General features: G+C 42.4%; 1 protein-coding gene across 7 annotated transcripts in view; it reads left to right on the top strand.

Annotated features, from left to right (window-relative positions):
- Window positions 1-19623, top strand: part of LOC124152132 (FERM, ARHGEF and pleckstrin domain-containing protein 2-like) — a 157741-nt gene extending 138118 nt beyond the window's left edge. For all 7 annotated transcript variants that reach the window (XM_048384911.1, XM_048384910.1, XM_048384909.1 and 4 more), the window contains 16 exons: window positions 2445-2724; window positions 4633-4722; window positions 5646-5779; window positions 6943-7027; window positions 8397-8583; window positions 9005-9055; window positions 9336-9394; window positions 10548-10619; window positions 11295-11363; window positions 11731-11820; window positions 12239-12324; window positions 12598-12707; window positions 13931-14097; window positions 16133-16240; window positions 16687-16838; window positions 17885-19623. In XM_048384911.1, the coding sequence (XP_048240868.1) occupies window positions 2445-2724; window positions 4633-4722; window positions 5646-5779; window positions 6943-7027; window positions 8397-8583; window positions 9005-9055; window positions 9336-9394; window positions 10548-10619; window positions 11295-11363; window positions 11731-11820; window positions 12239-12324; window positions 12598-12707; window positions 13931-14097; window positions 16133-16240; window positions 16687-16838; window positions 17885-17978 (1834 nt within the window). In that variant the 3' untranslated portion in view covers window positions 17979-19623. The remainder of the gene's footprint in view (window positions 1-2444; window positions 2725-4632; window positions 4723-5645; window positions 5780-6942; window positions 7028-8396; window positions 8584-9004; window positions 9056-9335; window positions 9395-10547; window positions 10620-11294; window positions 11364-11730; window positions 11821-12238; window positions 12325-12597; window positions 12708-13930; window positions 14098-16132; window positions 16241-16686; window positions 16839-17884) is intronic.
- The last annotated feature ends 1542 nt before the right edge of the window (window positions 19624-21165 follow it).

Raw genomic sequence — 21165 nt, 5'->3', positions numbered from 1 at the left:
ACAAGAATGAAAGTCCGACAACTGGTAGTCTAGATCACATACTTTGAGTACCCCTCTGACAAGTGTAAATTGGCACGGCTCCCATGGCCGAAAGCTAAGAAGACACAATGCCATTTAGAAAGTGGTCAAATGTAACAAATGTTATATTTGGGATAACACTTTCTTTGTAAAGTACAGATTCAAGTATTTTTTGGGGTTGAGTCTCATCCAAATGCAACAAAAGTATGGGTTCAAATCCTGGATAGGACTCAGCCCAAAAAAGTACCGGTACTAGAATCTGTACCTAAGAAAGTGTTATCACGAATATAAAATTTGTTACATTATGTTTAATCAAAGACTGTGACGGCTTTGTGGAACAAGACCCTGGCTGACTGTACCATCAAGTCCTGACAGGCATAAAACCCTACCCTTTCACGTAGGACATGCTCTATATATAGGTGCAGTGGTTAAAGCCCATATTCTGTGTGCTTCCCCACCGTGACATAGCTGGAGGGGCGGTCGGGTAGCCTAGTGGTTAAAGCCCATATTCTGTGTGCTTCCCCACCTTGATATAGCTCGAGGGGCGGTCGGGTAGCCCAGTGGTTAAAGCCCATATTCTGTGTGCTTCCCCACCGTGACATAGCTGGAGGGGCGGTCGGGTAGCCTAGTGGTTAAAGCCCATATTCTGTGTGCTTCCCCACCGTGACATAGCTGGAGGGGCGGTCGGGTAGCCTAGTGGTTAAAGCCCATATTCTGTGTGCTTCCCCACCTTGATATAGCTGGAGGGGCGGTCGGGTAGCCTAGTGGTTAAAGCCCATATTCTGTGTGCTTCCCCGCCGTGACATAGCTGGAGGGGCGGTCGGGTAGCCTAGTGGTTAAAGCCCATATTCTGTTTGCTTCCCCGCCGTGACATAGCTGGAGGGGCGGTCGGGTAGCCTAGTGGTTAAAGCCGAAAATTCTGTGTGCTTCCCCACCTTGATATAGCTGGAGGGGCGGTCGGGTAGCCCAGTGGTTAAAGCCCATATTCTGTGTGCTTCCCCGCCGTGACATAGCTGGAGGGGCGGTCAGGTAGCCTAGTGGTTAAAGCCCATATTCTGTGTGCTTCCCCACCGTGACATAGCTGGAGGGGCGGTCGGGTAGCCCAGTGGTTAAAGCCCATATTCTGTGTGCTTCCCCACCGTGACATAGCTTGAGGGGCGGTCGGGTAGCCTAGTGGTTAAAGTGTTCGCTCGTCACGCCGAAGACCCGGATTCGATTCCTGACGTGGGTACAATGTGTGAAGCCCATTTCTGGTGTCCCCCGCCGTGATATTGCTGGAATATTGCTAATATTGCTAATAGCGGTGTAAAACCACACTCACTCACTCACTCTGGACTATTGATCAAGGGACAGACCATTTGATATTCTTGTGAGGCCTGGGATTTTGTTTTCAGACCAATTTTTTCTGCTACAGCTCCAAGAACAGATATTTCCTTTATTAAAACTGTGAGCAAAGATATAAAACACTGTAACTTTTGTGGCAGACAATATAAGTTGTAGCAGGATCACTTGGGTTTCATGGGATTTTATGCGTCCCGAGTGGTATAAAACCTAATGAGGGACGCATAAAACCCCATGAAACCCAAGTGATCCTGCTACAATGAATTTATCTTACCGACAAATTTTAATATGACATTGTAAAAGAATAAAAACAAATTCAAAATTGATAGAAAACAGCTGTTTGATTGAGCTGAGGTTTACTTGCGCTGTGTCACGTGACTTCAATTGACTCGGGAAAAAACGTGTGGCTTTTTGCTTGGAAGCGGGGTATGAGGGATTTATTTTGCCTCTCAGAAATCCACCTGCAGCCTGTATTGCATGGGCGAGGTATAAGAGATTTATTCCCTCGCTGAGAAATTTATTCCCCTCCAAGGCGGGTTACACAGTATGTAATCAAGATCACATGGACCAATCAGAGCTCATCATTCTGACATGAGATAATAATATATATAGAATCTCACCCAAGTGTCTTTTGATATCAAATGTATCAACATGAGTTGATAAAAGCAAAACTCTTAGGCTTGCCGAGTAGTTTTTTCACTTTAATCAACGAGTGATGTCATGTGACGTCATGGTAACCAATGATGTCACAATGGTCTGCAAAGAATTGTGATGCAATTTCATTGAAGCGATATATACAATGTAGATATTGCTTGATATCACCCAAGCGATATATCTCCTGTAAGGGCCAGTTTTGAACGATAAAGTATTTATCAATATCACGTGGATCATCAGATCTCATCATTCTGACATGGAGGTATGATAAAAAAAAAAATCCAACAATATGAAGCATAATTATTTATTTAAAGAATTTGGGGGGACAATTTATTTTTACTTTTTCTGAATTCCCAGCCCCCTCTGAATACCAATTGGTCAGCCTCTAACAAGACACAAGGACATACACAACTCAACTCTGTATATTTCAGTCTAATGCGAAGCACAAGTGCCACTACCTCTTCTCCAACAACTGAGAGAACCGAGACCCTTCCTTCCCCATCGTCCCCCTCACCCCCTCCCCCTCCTCCTCCTCCCATCCTGGATGAGAGTGACTACCCCCTCACACCTCCGTCCAAGAACAAGAAGGCCTACATGATCGCGGCATCGACAGTGAGCACCTCCAGCTTCGGCATCCCCAGCAACATCTCCACGCTGTCCACATCCAAGTCGGAGGACCACGACGACATTGACATAAAGAAGAAGGTCAAGGTTAGTTTCTTAGGAATTTAGTTAAAATTTAACATCAACATTGTCGCATCGTAAGGCCCGTGAAGAGCTGGGGTAGAATATGCGTGAATATCTGACAACACTTCCATAGCTGGGTCACTTCAGGTTAACCCTGAGCAGCCTTGGACCACCCAATCTGTGTGACGAATGTGTTGGTCCAACATCCAAACAGATGTCTGCTCTCTCAAACCCTTCTGTTTCATTTCTGTACCACTTCAATACAGAATTTCAATCTGTCACTTGCGTTCTGGTCTCAAAGATCCTGATCCGTGAAGATTCGGGTAGAGAACAGGTCTTCAGCAACCCATGCTTGCCGTAAAAGGCGACTATGCTTGTCCTAAGAGGCGACTAATGGGATCGGGTGGTCAGGCTCGCTGACTTGGTTGATGCATGTCATCGATCACAATTGTGTGGATTGATGCTCATGATATTAATCACTGGATTGTCTGGTCCAGACTCGATTATTTACAGACTGCTGTCATATAGCTGGAATATTGCTGAGTGCAGTGTTAAACAACAAACCAACGTTGTGACCCATGTGCTTTGACCTCACAATAGTCATACTGTTTCGTGAGAATCCAGGGCAGTTGTTTGAGGTGCCGCTTTTCATTGTGAGAGTTATGTCCCTTAGATATACCAGAAACCTTTGATTGTGGGATCAGATCCAGATATTAAACCTGTAAATATGACTGTTAAGATGGTACACTATATTATTGCTGTAGTTAATTTACTATTGGTCATTAAGGTGTATGCTTACTGACATATTAGATATGTCGTACAGAAAATGGGTCTTGTTCCTTGTTCAACTTTTATGACACATCAATTTGGATTGATCATTGTGGATTTTTTTTACCGAGTTCGATCAACAAATTCATTAGCAACTCAAGGGTGGGCAACTCTTTATATTCGCGATATGGCTATTTTGTAAAGGGACATCGTCATTAGGGACTCAAGGGCAGGCAACTCTATATTATCGCGGTAAGGCTATTTTGTAAAGGGACATCTTCAAAACAAATGGGTTCTTTCCTAATCAATTTCCAATACAGGCAGGGGTAATTCCACTTCAAAACCATTCCGGAAACTATTCTAAACAAGTTAACGTGAATACTTTACGAGTTGCTGTCACGTACCGCAACGAGTCCTGTGTTCGACCAAGCAATTAATTATCATGCCTAGATTTGCATAAGTTAACAGTCAACAGGGTGTGTGGATGACGAGATTTACCGATACCGCGATTATATAGAGCCTGCAATAAGATAGAGTCATACTATATATATGACAGGTGTATGGCTGGTATGTAATAGGAATAAGTTAAGTGTATTACACGTAATTTCAACATGTGTTTTAGGGCTGTGACAATACACCAACTATGCAATCCGATATGTATCACGATACCTTGCTCACAGTCCGATATGTATCACGATACCATGCTCATGATCCGATACGTATCACAATAGCTTGTTTAGGATCCGATACGTATCACGATACCTTGTTCACAATCCGATACGTATCACAATACCTTGTTCATGATCAGATACGTATCACGATACCTTGTTCATGTTCCGATACGTATCACGATACCTTGCTCACAATCCGATACGTATCACGATACTTGCATGTGCTCTTATCTGTGGTGTGTAAGCCATCTTTTTCATAGACAGGATGGCCAAATACCTGCCACACTGACGATTTCCAGTTGGCAGTGTCAAGTATGACGCAATGGATCAAAATATTAATGTTTTACCACTAATGTTCACTATATTGGTGTTTCGATACTTTTTACTTTGTGTGCAACTGTGATACTTGTATCGACATGTAAAATATCACGATCCATCGATGCATCGGTGTATTGTCCAACAACTTACGTGTGTTTTATATCCGTACTTGCAGCGCCACCCGGTGGACAGTTCCTACTACATCGCCAAGGAGCTACTCATGACAGAGCGGACCTACAAGAAGGACCTGGAACTTGTCTGTGTGGTGAGTCAAGCCAAGTCGTCCATCTTTGTACGGTGCAAAGTGCCATGCTATCTCTCTGAGAAGAGGGAGCTTATGGCTGGCTTTGTGAATTTGAAATACAGTGAACTACGGTTATAATGATTTCAAAGGGACCACTAATTATACCCCCGACAAAATGTCAGGGGTATATAGTTATACCAAGGTTCCGTCTGTCCGACCGAAAACTTTGTCCGCACGATTTCTCTTAAACTATTCAGGGGATTCATCTCAAACTTAGTACATATAATCTGTGTCATATGGAGGGGTGCAGTCAAAAGAAAAAAATTGTTTTTATTAATTTTCGATTTTATTATGAATTTTTTCAACCCTAACGTCCGTCCGAAAACTTTGTCTGCGCGTTTTCTCTTAAACTATTCAGTGAATTCATCTCAAACTTAGTACATATAATCTGTGTCATATGGAGGGGTGCACAGTCAAAAGAAAAAATTGTTTTTATTAATTTTCCATTTTTTATGAATTTTTCAAACCCTAACCCTTTCCTAGCTATTTAATTTGTAACTACTGACACAATAGGCGAGTCGGGCGTATAAGTGAGCCACGCTCACTTTTGCACTTGTTTTAGTTCGTTATAACCGTAGTTCGTTATAAGCAGATATATAGCATATATACAACAAAAGGCCGGGACTAAAAAATAAGTTCGTTATATCGGTCAGTTCGTTATAAGCGTGTTCGTTATAACCGTAGTTTACTGTACATGTAAATCAGAGTGTGTTTTTATCTTTTGGTTTAATATGATAAATGTTGCATACCAAGGTTTTTCGGAGGCTTTTTGAATTCCTGTTTTTATATTGCAAAAATCCAAAGGGGGATGAGGATTGTGAAACCGAGGTGTTTTATTGTGAGAGTACATCTGGATTGTCGATGTATGTATGTCATTGTTGCAGTGGTTCCGCAACGCTCTGAGTGGGGACACCATGATCCTCAACTCCATGGTGGAGCTCGTGTTCTCCTACCTCGACCCCATCTACGAGTTCCATTGCAGCTTCCTCAAGGATGTGGACCAGAGACTCTCTATGTGGTCAGTTACTCTCATGTATCCTGACATGTCTCATATTTCCTGGATATAACAGATATGTCCTGACATGTCTCATATTTCCTGGATATAATAGATATGTCCTGATATGTCTCATGTTTCCCAGATATAACATATGCCTGATGTATGTTATATTTCCCAGATATAACATATGCCAGATATGTGTTATATTTCCTGGATATAACATATGCCTGATGTATGTTATATTTCCCTGATATAACATATGCCTGATGTATGTTATATTTCCCTGATATAGCATATGCCTGATATGTGTTATATTTCCCTGATATAGCATATGCCTGATGTATGTTATATTTCCCTGATATGGCATATGCCTGATGTATGTTATATTTCCCTGATATAACATATGCCTGATGTATGTTATATTTCCCTGATATAGCATATGCCTGATGTATGTTATATTTCCCTGATATAGCATATGCCTGATGTATGTTATATTTCCCAGATATAACATATGCCTGATGTATGTTATATTTCCCAGATATAACATATGCCTGATATGTGTTATATTTCCCTGATATAGCATATGCCTGATATGTGTTATATTTCCCAGATATAGCATATGCCTGATGTATGTTATATTTCCCTGATATAGCATATGCCTGATATGTGTTATATTTCCCTGATATAACATATGCCTGATATGTGTTATATTTCCCTGATATAGCATATGCCTGATATGAGTTTTATTTTCCCTGATATAACAGTTTTGTCATGATCTGTGTGGTATTTCCTTCTTGTGACAGTTATCTTTTCATCATATACCAGTAGGTTATATTTCCTTGCATGATATATCCGATATGTTATTTTCTTGTAGTATTTCCCTGGATGTAACAGTAACATAATTATAATAACATACTTCCTGTGTATAATATTATGTGTCATGATATATTCCATAATTTTATTTTATTTTCTAGTTTTTGTGACAGTGCCCCTATACATCCTTTATATCCTGAGAGGGATATACAGTATACTATGGTTATAATGAACTCAAATGGACCACTAATTTTTGTATATTATATCCGTAGTTCGCTTTAGTTCATAATATCCGTGAGTTTGTTATATGCGTGTTAGTTATAAACATATATTATGGTATGTGTGATATATACTTGAGTATTCTGCTTCAGGGAGGGAAAGTCCAACGCTCACCAGAACGGGGACTACCAGAGAATCGGAGACATTGTTCTCAATGCTCTAGTCGTGGCTGAAGAGGTGAGGGTATTTGCTTCAACAATGCTTTAGATCATATATTCTTTATCTGTTAGTTGAGAGGGGGCACGGGTGACCCAGTTGTCTAAGGCGCCACAATTTGCTGTGCAGAGTTGTGTCCCTTGGGCACGCCAGAAACCTTTGATTGTGGCTTCGAATCCCAGTTCTCCCTGATTATGTTTCTAGGTTTGTCAGCACCATACCCGTGCTCGTGGGTTTCACCGAAGTGTTAAACATCTGAGACCTGCATCACTTCGGGCTTTCCTCCCACATTAAGCTGACACACTGCAAAAACTGGAAAAAAAATGTTAAAAGCGGCGTTAAACCCAACTCACTCACTCACTGTTTGTTTAGAAATGATTACATTTGTTCATCCCTACCATCTGTTTCATGTGAAATTGAAAATTCCATTGAAGTGGTGAAATGGGGTTTGATGTCACTTTTGGACCGCCTCTGTGGTCTAATGGTAGAGTGTCCGACCGGAGAGCGGCAGGGCCGGGGTTCGATCCCCAGCCGCGTCATACCAAAAGACGTTAAAAGGTGGTACTTGTTGTTACCCTGCCTGGCGCTTGGCATTAAGGTGCTAAAACAAGGACTGGTCGGCTCGGAGTCAGTATACTGTGTCTGAGTGGGGTATTCATGTTAAACTGCGGCATGGTATCTCAGTGTGCTAGCACTATAAATCGGCATCAGCAGCCACACAAACACACACACGTACATGCACGTCGCTATATAAGTGCAATAATCTTGGACGCCACGTTAAACCCCATTTCACCTCACCTTGATGTCACTTTCAAGATTATTTCATTTATGTAGAGACGCGGGTGAGGGTGTGTGGCTGCTTGTACTAGTCCAAACTAATGCCGGTTTTATAGTGCTAGCCCAATGACAAACCATGCTGCAATTTAACATAGATTCCAGATTCAGACACAATGTTGTGACTCCGAGCCTACCAGTCCTTGTTTTAGCCCCATAATGCAGAGTGCCAGGCAGGGAAACAACAAGTACCATTTTTTAATGTCTTTTGGTATGACGCGGCTGGGGATCGAACCCTGAACTTCAGCTCTCTGGATTCTTATCCACTAGACTACAGAGGCAGTCAGGTCCATACAGTGTTTCTTCATAGAATGTAGTTTATGACACTGGTATTTATTTTTTACAGTTTATTTTTTTGTAAACTGTCCAAGCAACACACAGTTTGTGATACATATTTTAGGAAAGTGTAATTACGTTCTTTCAAATGTGTAAGGTGCCACAACAACAATAATTGCTGCAGGATCTAACGTTTGTGGGTTGAAATCTGGACATCAGTCAATCTTTATTCTGCCTCGTCTCTGATATCTGACCTTGACCTCTGACCTCTCTCCCACAGCTCTACTGCAACTACCTAGACAGACAGGAGGAGATTCTGTCGGAGGTAGAGAGCAAGATGAGGAGAAACAGGAAGTTCGAGGAGTTGTACAAGGACTTTGAAGCCCAAAAAGTGTGTTACCTCCCCTTGAATACATTCTTCCTGAAACCTGGCCAGAGGTTGCTTCACTTCAAGTTGATATTAGAGAGTGAGTTGGTCGTCTCATGGCTGCAGTTACCTGCACGTTTGTAGTAATATATCTGTTGGAAATTATAAACAATCAAAATATTTGTATTCATATATGATGAGTTTTCATCTTTAAAAATGAAAGTTTGTCTTTGGAGAGCAGGTTCTGTTATTAGTTGGTGATAGCTACAAATAAGCATTTTTAATGGGTGATAAGATATATTTCAAGTCTGTTTGAAGCTGATCCAGGAAGGTTCTTGCAATATGTGCCTTTATCGTTATGAACACTTGGGTAAAAAGTATTTGAAGCTCTCATAAAATATTCTGTCTATTGAAAGGGTGCTAACACAGAATATGGATAGCTTTTCTGTGGAACTGTTGCATATTATGAAGTGTTGATATGTGAAATGTTCAAATATACATTTTTTTTACATATTTTTCAGAACTAGTGAAGCACTATTCACTGAACCATGCCGATTTAGATGATTGTACAGGTGAGCTAAACTCTGTTGTAAATAATTGTAAAGATGAATTAAGTTATGTATGTAGTACATGATAGTAAGGTGATTTAAACCCTACAGTACATGATGATATTGGTGATTTAAACCCTGGCATAGATAGATGATTGTAAGGTGATTTAAACCCTACAGTACATGATGATATTGGTGACTTAAACCCTGGCATAGATAAATGATTGTAAGGTGATTTAAACACTGTGTACTTCATGACCTCGCTAAGATCAGTTTATTAAGTATGTTTGTTTGTTGTCGACAGAAGCTTTAGCTAAAGTCACGGAAGTAACGACATCTTACAAGGACAAGTTGAAGCGAGTGGTGAGTGGTTAATTCTAGATGTTCACTCATGCTTTGAAATGATTGATACAATTTCTTGTTTGATGCAACCTTTCAAATTATGTAAAGGACATCTTCACAATAACAATCCCATGGATATTCTGGGTTAGAATCAGTCTTACAGGTGGTCGGACTCAGTGACTTGTTTAGTTATATGTCCTAGTACCTCAACGTGGATCATTGCTCGTATCAATCACTGGATTGTCTGATCGGGACATGATTTTTAAGGTCATCATCATGGTGCTGGAATTTTGCTGAGTGTGTCATCAAACAACAGTTGTCTGAGTGGAATGGCAAGCTGTGCAGAGTTGTGTCCCTTAGATGCCAGCATCTGCTGGTTGTTGGTGAAGCAAAGACACATTGATCCTTGGTTTATACTCATGGTCATGTTTCACCAATGTCCACCTTTCGGCTTTCCTCCAATGTTAAATATTTGGACGTGCCTTGATGAAGCCTGATTCACTCACAGTATCAGGGGCATGGGTGGCCCAGTCGTCTAAGGCGCCGCGATTCGCTGTGCAGAGTGGGCATGCCAGAAACCTATGGTTGTGGGTTCAAATCCCGGTTCACCCCAATTGTGTTTCTAGGTTTGTCAGCACCATACCCGTGCTCGTGGGTTTCACCGAAGTGGTAAACGTCTGAGACCTGCATCACTTTGGGCTTTCCTCCCACATTAAGCTGACACGCCGGGATATAACTGGAATACTGTTAAAAGCGGCGTTAAACCCAACTCACTCACTCACTCACTCACTCACTCACTCACTCACTCACTCACTCACTCACTCACTCACTCACTCACTCACTCACTCACTCACTCACAGTATCAGTGTTGCAGGCATCTGTTGTCGGACCATGTGCTTGAACAAAGACTCAGAATTTCAGAATATTGTTTGTTTGTTTGTTTGTTTGTTTGTTTGTTTGTTTGGGATACGATGCCATGCATCAACCAAGTCAGCGAGCCTGACCACCAAATCCTGTTAGTCGCCTCTTACGCCAAGCATATTCGCCTCTTACGGCAAGCATGGGTTGCTGAAGACCTATTCTAACCTAGATCTTCATGGATTAAGAACATTGTGTTTCCTCTGTGTAACTTGTAACCGTTACAGGTATTTGATGGTCATTATTTGTTTTCCAGGAAAACCTTCAAAAGATGATAGAACTACAACGAGACCTTGTTGGAATAGAGAACGTAGTGAATGCCGACAGGGTGAGTGTACAGGGGTCAGGGGTCAGAGATATACTGATGGGAAGAAAAAGAGCAACAGTTATGATGAATTTCCTTCTTCGTTCAGTGGGGATCAGAGTGGCCCAGTCATCAGAGCCACTTTAATTTGCAGTGCAGGTGTGCCAGAATCCCATGGTCGCGGGTTCGAATCTGACCGATTATGTTTCTAGGTTCGTCAGCGCCAAACTCAGGGATTTAACCGAAGTTGTAAAAGTCTGAGACCTGCATCACTTCAGGCTTTCCTCCCACATTAAGCTGACACGCCACGATATAACTGGAATAGAGTCTGGAGTGTGGAAGGTCAGCGGTTCAATCCCTGGCTGCGTCATACCAAAAGACTTAAAAGATGGTACTTGTTGTTACCCTGTCTGGCGCTCGGCATTAAAGGGCTAAAACAAGCACTGTCGGCTCAGAGTCAGTTTACTGTGTCTGAGTGGGGTATCCATGTTAAACTGCGACATCGTATCACGATGGGCTAGCACTATAAACCGTCATTAGTGTAGAAAACTACAAGCAACCATGCACACATGCCTTCATTTTGCGCTAACAAGTCCAATAACATTGAAAGTGACGTCAAACCCCATTTCACCTCAGTGAAGTACCTCTATGCTGGTGTTGAACTATGAACGCTTGTCAAGTTTGTATTTAATGTTCTAGGACTTCATCCGTGAGGGTTGCCTCCAGAAGTTTTCTCGGAAGGGTTACCAACAGAGGATGTTTTTCTTGGTGAGTTGTTTCACATTAAGTCTCTTGGGGATTTCCATGTTTGACTGACAGTTTAACTTATAACTAACAGGGTCTGTTTTCAAAACAGATAAAGGGTTGGTTGGGTAGCCTAGTGGTTAAAGTGTTAGCTCGTCACGCCGAAATGTGTAATTTTTAAATTATTTTATGTAAGTATTATGTGTTGGATGAAATAGGAAAATATGAAAAGGGGATTAAAATGACTAATTAATAACTAATTATTTTTTTCGATCATATTATTCTGTTCCACGTAATGAAATTTGGGGTCCAAGGAACCAATAGGAACCAAGGAAAGATTCATGGGACTGTTGGAGACCTGTCTACATTGCATGGATATATTGTGTTCCAGTTCTCAGATATGCTAGTCTATACCAGCCGTACAGCGACATCATTGCTGCAGTTCAAGGTCCATGGTCAGCTGCCATTGAGGGGAATGATCGTAAGTGTGACACATGTTGAATAACATTGTACTACTATCCATTTGGCCCAACGAGTGTAATGATACCACTATCCACTTGGCACAACAAGTTTAAGGATACCACTATCCACTTGGCAAAACAAGTTTAATGATACCACTATCCACTTGGCACAACAAGTTTAAGGATACCACTATCCACTTGGCCCAACAAGTTTAATGATACCACTATCCACTTGGCCCAACAAGTTTAATGACACCACTATCCACTTGGCCCAACAAGTTTAATGATACCACTATCCACTTGGCCCAACAAGTTTAATGACACCACTATCCACTTGGCCCAACAAGTATAGAGATGTGACACCACCATCCACTTGGCACAACAAGTTTAGTGATGTCATACACGACGATGATGTTGATGTTGGTGTTGATGTTGCAGGTGGAGGAGACAGACCAGGGCAAGGTCGCTGTACAGAACTGTTTTGCCATCTACGCCGGGAACAAATACATCCTTGTTGCAGCCAGGTGAGCTAAATATATGTCTTTGAACCAACCAGTAGATGATTGGATGCTTCGGCTGGAGGTAGATGGCAGCATGAAACGCCCGCAGTGATTGGTGGTCGGTGCTCACACCACTGACCACTGGTGTCTCGGTCCACACTCACGCATTTCAATGTGACCTTTCCTACCTGTAGTATTACAATATCAGCATGAGACCCTGAATCCAAGTCAGATATGGTCGTCGTGTTTGTCTTGAAAGATGAGGTTAGAATTATCACACTGATGGTTCTGTCACAGTTGTCAGGAAGAGAAGGACAAGTGGATCGAGGACCTGAATGAGGCCATTGTGCAGTTCAAGTGCCGGACGGACGACAAGTTGCAGTACGCCAGTCTCAAGTCCAGTGCAAGTCAGTATCACACCTACAATGTAGACCCAATGTCACTCATTGTTGACTATAACTGATATAACTCCTCTGTATCTCTCCTGACAATATTGCACTACTGCCTCCTTAAACATCTGTTAAAGTGTGGAAATAATAATTGTCATAGCACAAGATACTATGATTCCAAGGGTCCCATTTCGTGAGTCATTGTAGCACCGTAAGTCTTTGTTAGGTACAGGACTTACGATAGTCGTTGTAGAACCGTAAGTCTTTGTTAGGTACAGGTCTTACGATAGTCGTTGTAGCACGTAAGTCTTTGTTAGGTAAAGGACTTACAATAGTGGTTGTAGCACCGTAAGTCTTTGTTAGGTAAAGGACTTACAATAGTCGTTGTAGCACCGTAAGTCTTTGTTAGGTAAAGGACTTACAATAGTCGTTGTAGCACCGTAAGTCTTTGTTAGGTAAAGGACTTACAATAGTCATTGTAGCACTCTAAGTCTTTGTTAGGTAAAGGACTTACAATAGTCGTTGTAGCACCGTAAGTCTTTGTTAGGTACAGGAGTTACAATAGTCGTTGTAGCAACGTAAGTCTTTGTTAGGTACAGGAGTAACAATAGTCATTGTAGCACAGTAAGTCTTTGTTAGGTACAGGAGTTACGATAGTGGTTGTAGCACAGTAAGTCTTTGTTAGGTACAGGAGTTACGATAGTGGTTGTAGCACCGTAAGTCTTTGTTAGGTACAGGACTTACGATAGTCGTTGTAGCACCGTAAGTCTTTGTTAGGTACAGGTCTTACAATAGTCGTTGTAGCACCGTAAGTCTTTGTTAGGTACAGGACTTACGATAGTGGTTGTAGCACCGTAAGTCTTTGTTAGGTACAGGACTTACAATAGTCGTTGTAGCACCGTAAGTCTTTGTTAGGTACAGGACTTACAATAGTCGTTGTAGCACCGTAAGTCTTTGTTAGGTACAGAACTTACGATAGTCGGTGCGCAAGGCTCACTTTGTGAAATGGGCCCTGCTGCGGGTTTTAAGGCACTGTCCATTTGTCGAAATATGTTAACACTTCGCCCTTCGGTCAGCAGAAATAGTAGTGGATCTTACAAATATTCTTAGTCATCTGACTATCCTGACAGACATTTATGTTGTAGTCAACGAGTATGCAAATTAAACAGCCAAGTGTAACTAAATGGGTGAATCTCCGCGAATGTCGCTCTGTGAGGTAAACATTGTCACACGCGTTCCAGGCTCCACGGAGAACATGGATGGGACAGAAAACCATCAAGATGGAGAGAACGCGTCATCTCCATCGTCCCCCGAGAAGACCATCCAGCATCGAGCCAACACAACTATGCACGTCTGCTGGCATCGGAACACCAGCGTCAGTCAGCGAGACCATCAGAAGGCAGTCAAAGTACGTTGAGCTATGGGAGTCATGGCCATCGTAGGGCGGGGATGACAGCTTCAGATCGTTGTATCACAATGCAATCTTACACTTTTATTATCTCGACTAGGGTTGGGACAGGTAACTCGGGTTGGATGGGTCCTGTTTTTACACTATCCATCACTTTGATAAAATACTTGGTCAGCTACCCGGGTACGGTCAGTAATAGGAAGTCGGGTACCTGTGTAGGGTCAGGTAATAGGGAGTCGGGTACCTGTGTAGGGTCGGGTAATAGGGGTTTGGGTACCCAGTGGGGTCGGTAATAGGGGGTCGGCTACCCAGGCAGTGTCGGTAATAGGGAGTCGGCTACCTGGTTAGGGTCAGGTAATAGGGAGTCGGGTACCTGTGTAGGGTCGGGTAATATGGGGTTGGGTAACCAGGTAGGGTCAGGTAATAGGGTGTTGGCTACCCGGGTAGGGGTCAGCTACCCGGGTAGGGTCAGGTAATAGGGGGTTGGCTACCCAGGTAGGGTCAGATAATAGGGGTCAGCTACCCAGGTAGGGTCGGTAATAGTGAGTCGGCTACCCAGGTAGGGTCAGGTAATAGTGGGTCTGCTACCCAGGTAGGGTCAGTGATAGTGGGTCTGGTACCCGGGTAGGGTCAGGTAATAGTGGGTCTGGTACCCGGGTAGGGTCAGGTAATAGGGAGTCGGGTACCTGTGTAGGGTCGGGTAATAGGGGTTTGGGTACCCAGGTAGGGTCGGTAATAGGGGGTCGGTTCCCTGGGTAGGGTCAGGTAATAGGTAGTCGGCTACCTGGGTAGGGTCAGGTAATAGTGGGTCGGGTACCCTGGTAGGGTCAGGTAATAGTGGGTCGGGTACCCGGGTAGGGTCAGGTAATAGTCGGTTGTCTACCCAGGTAGGGTAAGGTAATAGGGGTCAGCTACCCAGGTAGGGTCAGGTAATAGTGGGTCGGGTACCCGGGTAGGGTCAGGTAATAGTGGGTCGGGTACCCGGGTAGGGTCAGGTAATAGTGGGTTGGCTATCTGGGTAGGGTCAGGTAATAGGGGTCAGCTACCCAGGTAGGGTCAGGTAATAGTGGGTAGGGTCAGGTAATAGTGAGTCGGGTACCCGGGTAGGGTCAGGTAATAGTGGGTCAGGTACCCGCATAGGGTCAGGTAATAGTGGGTCGGGTACCCAGGTAGGGTCAGGTAATAGGGAGTAGGGTACCCAGGTAGGGTCAGGTAATAGTGGGTCTGGTACCCGGGTAGGGTCAGGAAATAGGGAGTCGGGTACCTGTGTAGGGTCGGGTAATGGGGGTTTGGGTACCCAGGTAGGGTCGGTAATAGGGGGTCGGTTCCCTGGGTAGGGTCAGGTAATAGGTAGTCGGCTACCTGGGTAGGGTCAGTTAATAGTGGGTTGGCTACCCGGGTAGGGTCAGGTAATAGGGGTCAGCTACCCAGGTAGGGTCAGGTAATAGTGGGTCGGGTACCCTGGTAGGGTCAGGTAATAGTGGGTCGGGTACCCGGGTAGGGTCAGGTAATAGTGGGTCGGGTACCCGGGTAGGGTCAGGTAATAGTGGGTCAGGTACCCGCATAGGGTCAGGTAATAGTGGGTCGGGTACCCAGGTAGGGTCAGGTAATAGGGAGTCGGGTACCCGGGTAGGGTCAGGTAATAGGGAGTCGGGTACCTGGGTAGGGTCAGGTAATAGTTGGTCGGGTACCCGGGTAGGGTCAGGTAATAGTGGGTAGGGTCAGGTAATAGTGGGTCAGGTACCCGCATAGGGTCAGGTAAAAGTGGGTCGGGTACCCGGGTAGGGTCAGGTATTAGGGAGTCGGGTACCCGGGTAGGGTCAGGTAATAGGGAGTCGGGTACCCGGGTAGGGTCAGGTAATAGTGGGTCGGGTACCCAGGTAGGGTCAGGTAATAGGGAGTCGGGTACCCGGGTAGGGTCAGGTAATAGTGGGTCGGGTACCCGGGTAGGGTCAGGTAATAGTGGGTCGTCTATATTATTACAATGTTTGATGTCTTCTACCCTGAGACTGACCAGTGATTTACTGTTGATTAGAACCAGCTAAGCGGCTACTTACTGCGCAAGTTCAAGAACAGCAACGGCTGGCAGAAGCTGTGGGTCGTCTTCACAAACTTTTGTCTCTTCTTCTACAAGACGTACCAGGTGAGAAAGCAAGGAGCTTGGAGAAATCTGTGTGCACACAAAATGGTGATGTCACAAATGAATGCACACACCAGTGAAATTGAATAGGGAACAATGTGTGTTAAGTATTGTGTTAATGTGTTCATTCTGAATGCCATCAGTAGGTAGACTTCATATTTCTTCATCAGAACATGCTGAAAACGTCAGTTGTAGGAAATAAGTTCCCAAGATGAATCTGGTCTTAAGATTTTGACTTGCACTGTCAGTTCGCAACTCATTGGGGCTGTAGGGTAGCCTAGTGGTTAAGGCGTTCGCTTGTCACACCTAGGACCCGGGTTCGATTCCCAAAATGGGTACAGTGTGTGAAGCCCATTTCTGGTGTCCCCTGCCGTGATATTGCTAAAATATTGCTAAAAGCGGCTTAACCTACACTCAATCACTCGTAACTCATGACTCTTATTTCACAGGATGACTTTCCACTGGCGAGTCTACCGTTGCTAGGATACGCAGTGAACACGCCCGATGAGGAGGATGGCATACACAAAGACCATGTGTTTAAGTTGCAGTTCAAAAACCATGTCTACTTCTTCCGTGCGGAGAGCGAGTATACGTTTGCAAGGTATGGCAGCGTTTACTTTTTATGTTCTGTTAATTCCAGTCCTATTTTTTAATAAATTCTATAATCCTTTTGTCCATATCAAATCTCCTTTGTTTCAGAATTCTGTGTTTTCTTGTTTTATACCAATTGTCTCTTGTTTGTTAGTGGGTCATTCCTTAATGGTCTGGGGTTTGAATCCTATATTTGCCTTGCTTATGATCCTTGGTGTGTCTGTGCCTGCTCGTTGGTTTACCCGGGGCGGTGGGGTAGTCTAGTGGGTCCAGCGTTCGCTCATCACGCTAAAGGCCCTGTTTCGATTCCCCACATGGGTACAATGTGTGAAGCCCATTCTGGTATCCCCCGTCGTGATATTGCTGGAATATTGCTAAAAGCAGCGTAAAAACCATACTCATTCACTTGGTTGACCCTGTGCTTTACTGTAAATATTTTGAGATCTCCCCTTGCAAGCTTGTCGCCAAATTTTCACAAAGCATCTCTACATGTCTTCAACACCTCTGTGTTTGCCTGTAAACCTCAGACAAATGTTACCACAGTGCATTATTACTAGTTTTAGCATCTATTGAGTAGTTGGTTGGTTGTTAAACGCTGCAATCAGCAATATTTCAGCTATATGACAGCGGTCTGTAAATAATTATGTCCAGTGATTGATATCATGTCAATCGACTGACAAAATTTTGATACAATGACATGCATCAACCAATGCAACAAACCTGGTCACACGATCCCATCAGTCGCCTCTTACGACAAACAGTCACCTCTTATGGCAAGAGGGGCGGTCGGGTAGCCTAGTGGTTAAAGCGTTCGCACATTCCCGATTCCCGACATGGGTACAATGTGTGAAGCCCATTTCTGGTGTCCCCCGCCGTGGTATTGCTGGAATATTGCTAAAAGCAACGTAAAACCATACTCACTCACTCACTCACTTTTATGGCAAGCATAGGTTGCTGAAGACCTATTCTAACACAGATCTTCACGGGTACCATACAAGAAACATATGACTATGTAAATGCTCCAGTGCTAACGGCCATGTTCCCTTGTCTCTGCAGATGGATGGAAGTCATCAACAGTGCCACCAACAGCTCGCGTCGAGTCCGCCTCTTCAGTCGTCTCGACTCCAAGATGGAGGTGGATACGCCTTGAAGATAGTGCCATAGAGTTATCTCCCCTATACAGGCTGTTCTGTTGATGTTTCAGAGAATTAATTTGTGTAGCCGATCTGTTGATTGTATTATACTGTATATAACCATGTGCCCGTAGGGGGCGCTGACAACTTGATTACGTGTTCGCAGCTAGAAATGTTACCATATGAACAAATGCATGTGGAAGTTTTGAGGTGTGGGGGTTTTCAGATTTTTTTACTCAAGTGAACATCATGGCAGATTTAAATGGCAGATGGGGCACAGTTTGTTACTAAGACGAACGTTTGCGTTAAAACATGGAAAGTGCTTTTAAGTAATGACACAGTTTATCCTGTGTCGTGTGACCGAAAAGCGACCTCTACTGTGTGACTGTGCTGTGTCCAATGTTTAGCATACACGAGTTAAGAAAAGTTTTTTTGAAAAGTTTTTTAATATGTACACAAATTGTAAGGAAGGTTTGAAACTTGTCAACAAACTTACAAATCATTTGTTAATTCAAAAGTCTGCAGCTGACGAACTTTTTGAGATGTCCTCTCATGTACATCTCATAGCTGTCTGAATCAAGGGAGACAATTTCTTTTCTTGACTATTTCATGTCACGGATGCAAGCGGACCTTTAATGGTACAAGTCACCCTAAAACTCAAATATCGTACCATAAATGAATGAATGAATCGTAACTCATTTAGATTTAGAAAATCATGTAATTAAGTCGGTGCTGGTGAATATGTTTTGAAAACATCATCACTTAACAAAAGGTCAAAATGAATTTAACTGTTTTACATTTCTTAACAGTGTGCGTATTGTTAGTAGAAACTAGCCTGGTAGGTTTAGTCAAGCATTAAACATGTAAGCACCACTCTACTTGCCTGCTAGCTCACATATGCTACTCAACTTCTGAAAGGGATAGTCTGATATGTCATTCTATTTAAAAATACACTGGACATTTTATGAGAATCGGTTTTGGGTGTCATGAAAAGAGTGAAATATCCCTAGCGAAAGTGGAATCGCATGTGAGGATGTTGATCAATGTCATAATATATTGATACCTCAAATACAAAGCCTTGCTCTAACCTAGGGCACAGCTTACAACAAGAATCCTGTTCCATGAAGCACTTCCAGAGCAATAACTATCGTAGGTCTATATTATGGAATGGGAGATACGACAATCGGAGCTAAGATCTGTTTCTGGAATGGGACTTGTCTTATGATGTGCTGCAGACAGTGGAACCTACCGTATTTCCTCAAATAAACACCGGAGTCTCGATTAAACTCCAGGCCTTGATAAAACGCAGTGTATGTTTTTTGCACAGAATTCTCCCAATAATTATCTCTGCCATTAAACAACGGGGGTAAAGAGTGGCTGAAAGAAGTATATGCCAGGTGTTTAATCGTGGAAATACGGTAGCCCGAAACAGTTTAATTATATCAGTGACACTAGTACGTAGGAGACGATTGGGCAGTCAAATGGTTCTAAATTCACCCTAATGTTTACAATAACAAATAAAATGTATATAATACTAAATAAAAGCTGCAAAAAACGTTTCCATAATCAGAAGAAATCTCTACCTAAAGCAGAGTCCATTTTATGATTCTCACAATATCATAAGCACGTGTTTATGAATCACTATCAAGACTAATCATGAAATATGCATTTAAAAAAAAAAATTCCGTGATTTATCTTAATCTGTTTTGCCTCAGCATTTAACTAATTGATATTTTAGATATGTACAAAGAGTTAGGGTGACTTTTTTGTGATAGTTCTAAAACAGCTGATGCCATTGATACAAGTTTCTAGATACAGGTTGTTTTAGGATGATGAGGTAGAATATTGTGTCTATTTATTCACTAGTTTAGCGTGTAATACATTCAGTAGAAGCTTAATCATAGAAATGAAATTTTGAAACAACTAATTAAGTGCTTCCAAATAACATAATGTGATAGCTTTAAACATTACCGTATTCAACGTAATAAACGCCCCGCCCCGCCCCGCCCCGCCCCGCTCTAATAAGATATTTGCGTATATATTGGCTAGTAAACAATCCCAATTAGCACCCCTTCCAATTGATCAATGTACACAAGACATTTATTCGCGTATGATACGCATTCGTGTGTTATATGTACCCTTAATAATGGGCAATTAAATTCTGGAAAAATATATCTGTCGTCTATAAACATTTCAGGCTGTCAGCATAAACCATGAAATTTTTCTTTCAACTCTGGTTTTTTTTCACCAAGATATTATTCTAATAAGAGCCCCCTATTTCTAATTTTGAGAGCGCCCTTTGCGCTTATTACATCGAATACGGTATGCCAAACTAATTTCAGAGGAATCAAAAGTTCTTCAAAATTTACTTAGTAATTAGTTAACTTTATTAGTACGATTTACAGTTGTGTACAGATTGCCATAGAGTTGTTAATTTATGTCACCTTTTTCTTTTGAAAAATTCAATCAAAATATTTAATATCTTAACCTTAATAGACACCCTGTTCTTAGTTTTCTAACAAGGCGGTGAGAGTATTATAGTTGTGTGGGCATCATCAGTGAGAGTGCCTGTCAGAGTTATCTCCCTTATTTTTTTGTATGAGAGTGATCTCCCTTGTTGTGTATGAGAGTGATCTCCCTTGTTGTGTATGAGAGTGATCTCCCTTGTTGTGTATGCTGGTTAATATAACCAAAACTTCCCTCTTTCTAATACTGCACAATACAAGGATTTGAATAGGATCACATTATTCTGTATGAACTTTGGACATCTGTCAAATGTTTGATAGAAGTTTCAGTTGGTCTGTCAAATGTTTTTATATCACATACATTTATTCTGTCAACTGTTTGAAATCTTTCTTTGACAGTCGTATTTAAGCAGTTATAAATATATTTAAGCTGTTTTCATTATTTTGCTATTAGAAGAATTACAGAAATTAATATAAGTTCAGACCATATTTCTATGGTTACAGCACTCAGATCACAATGAACTGTGAGTGGGGACTTTAGGGGCTGTGTCAAAACCTTGCATGCCATTTTCCACTGAAGTTTATATTTGATAGGTGGTTCCATGTCTGTGGCAGTATTTATCTATGCTTGTCAGAACATCTGCTTATGATGATAATCTTACTCCTAAATCATATTAAATTCAAATCAAGTATCAGATGCAATGTTATTATGTTTTACTTGCTAAAAAATGAACCTGAT

Source organism: Haliotis rufescens, unplaced genomic scaffold (genome assembly GCF_023055435.1).
Source record: "Haliotis rufescens isolate VD_foot unplaced genomic scaffold, xgHalRufe1.0.p SCAF_52, whole genome shotgun sequence".
Taxonomy (NCBI): domain Eukaryota; kingdom Metazoa; phylum Mollusca; class Gastropoda; order Lepetellida; family Haliotidae; genus Haliotis; species Haliotis rufescens.
The sequence above is the reverse complement of the archived record's forward strand: the minus strand, read 5'-3'. Positions and strand labels throughout refer to the sequence as shown.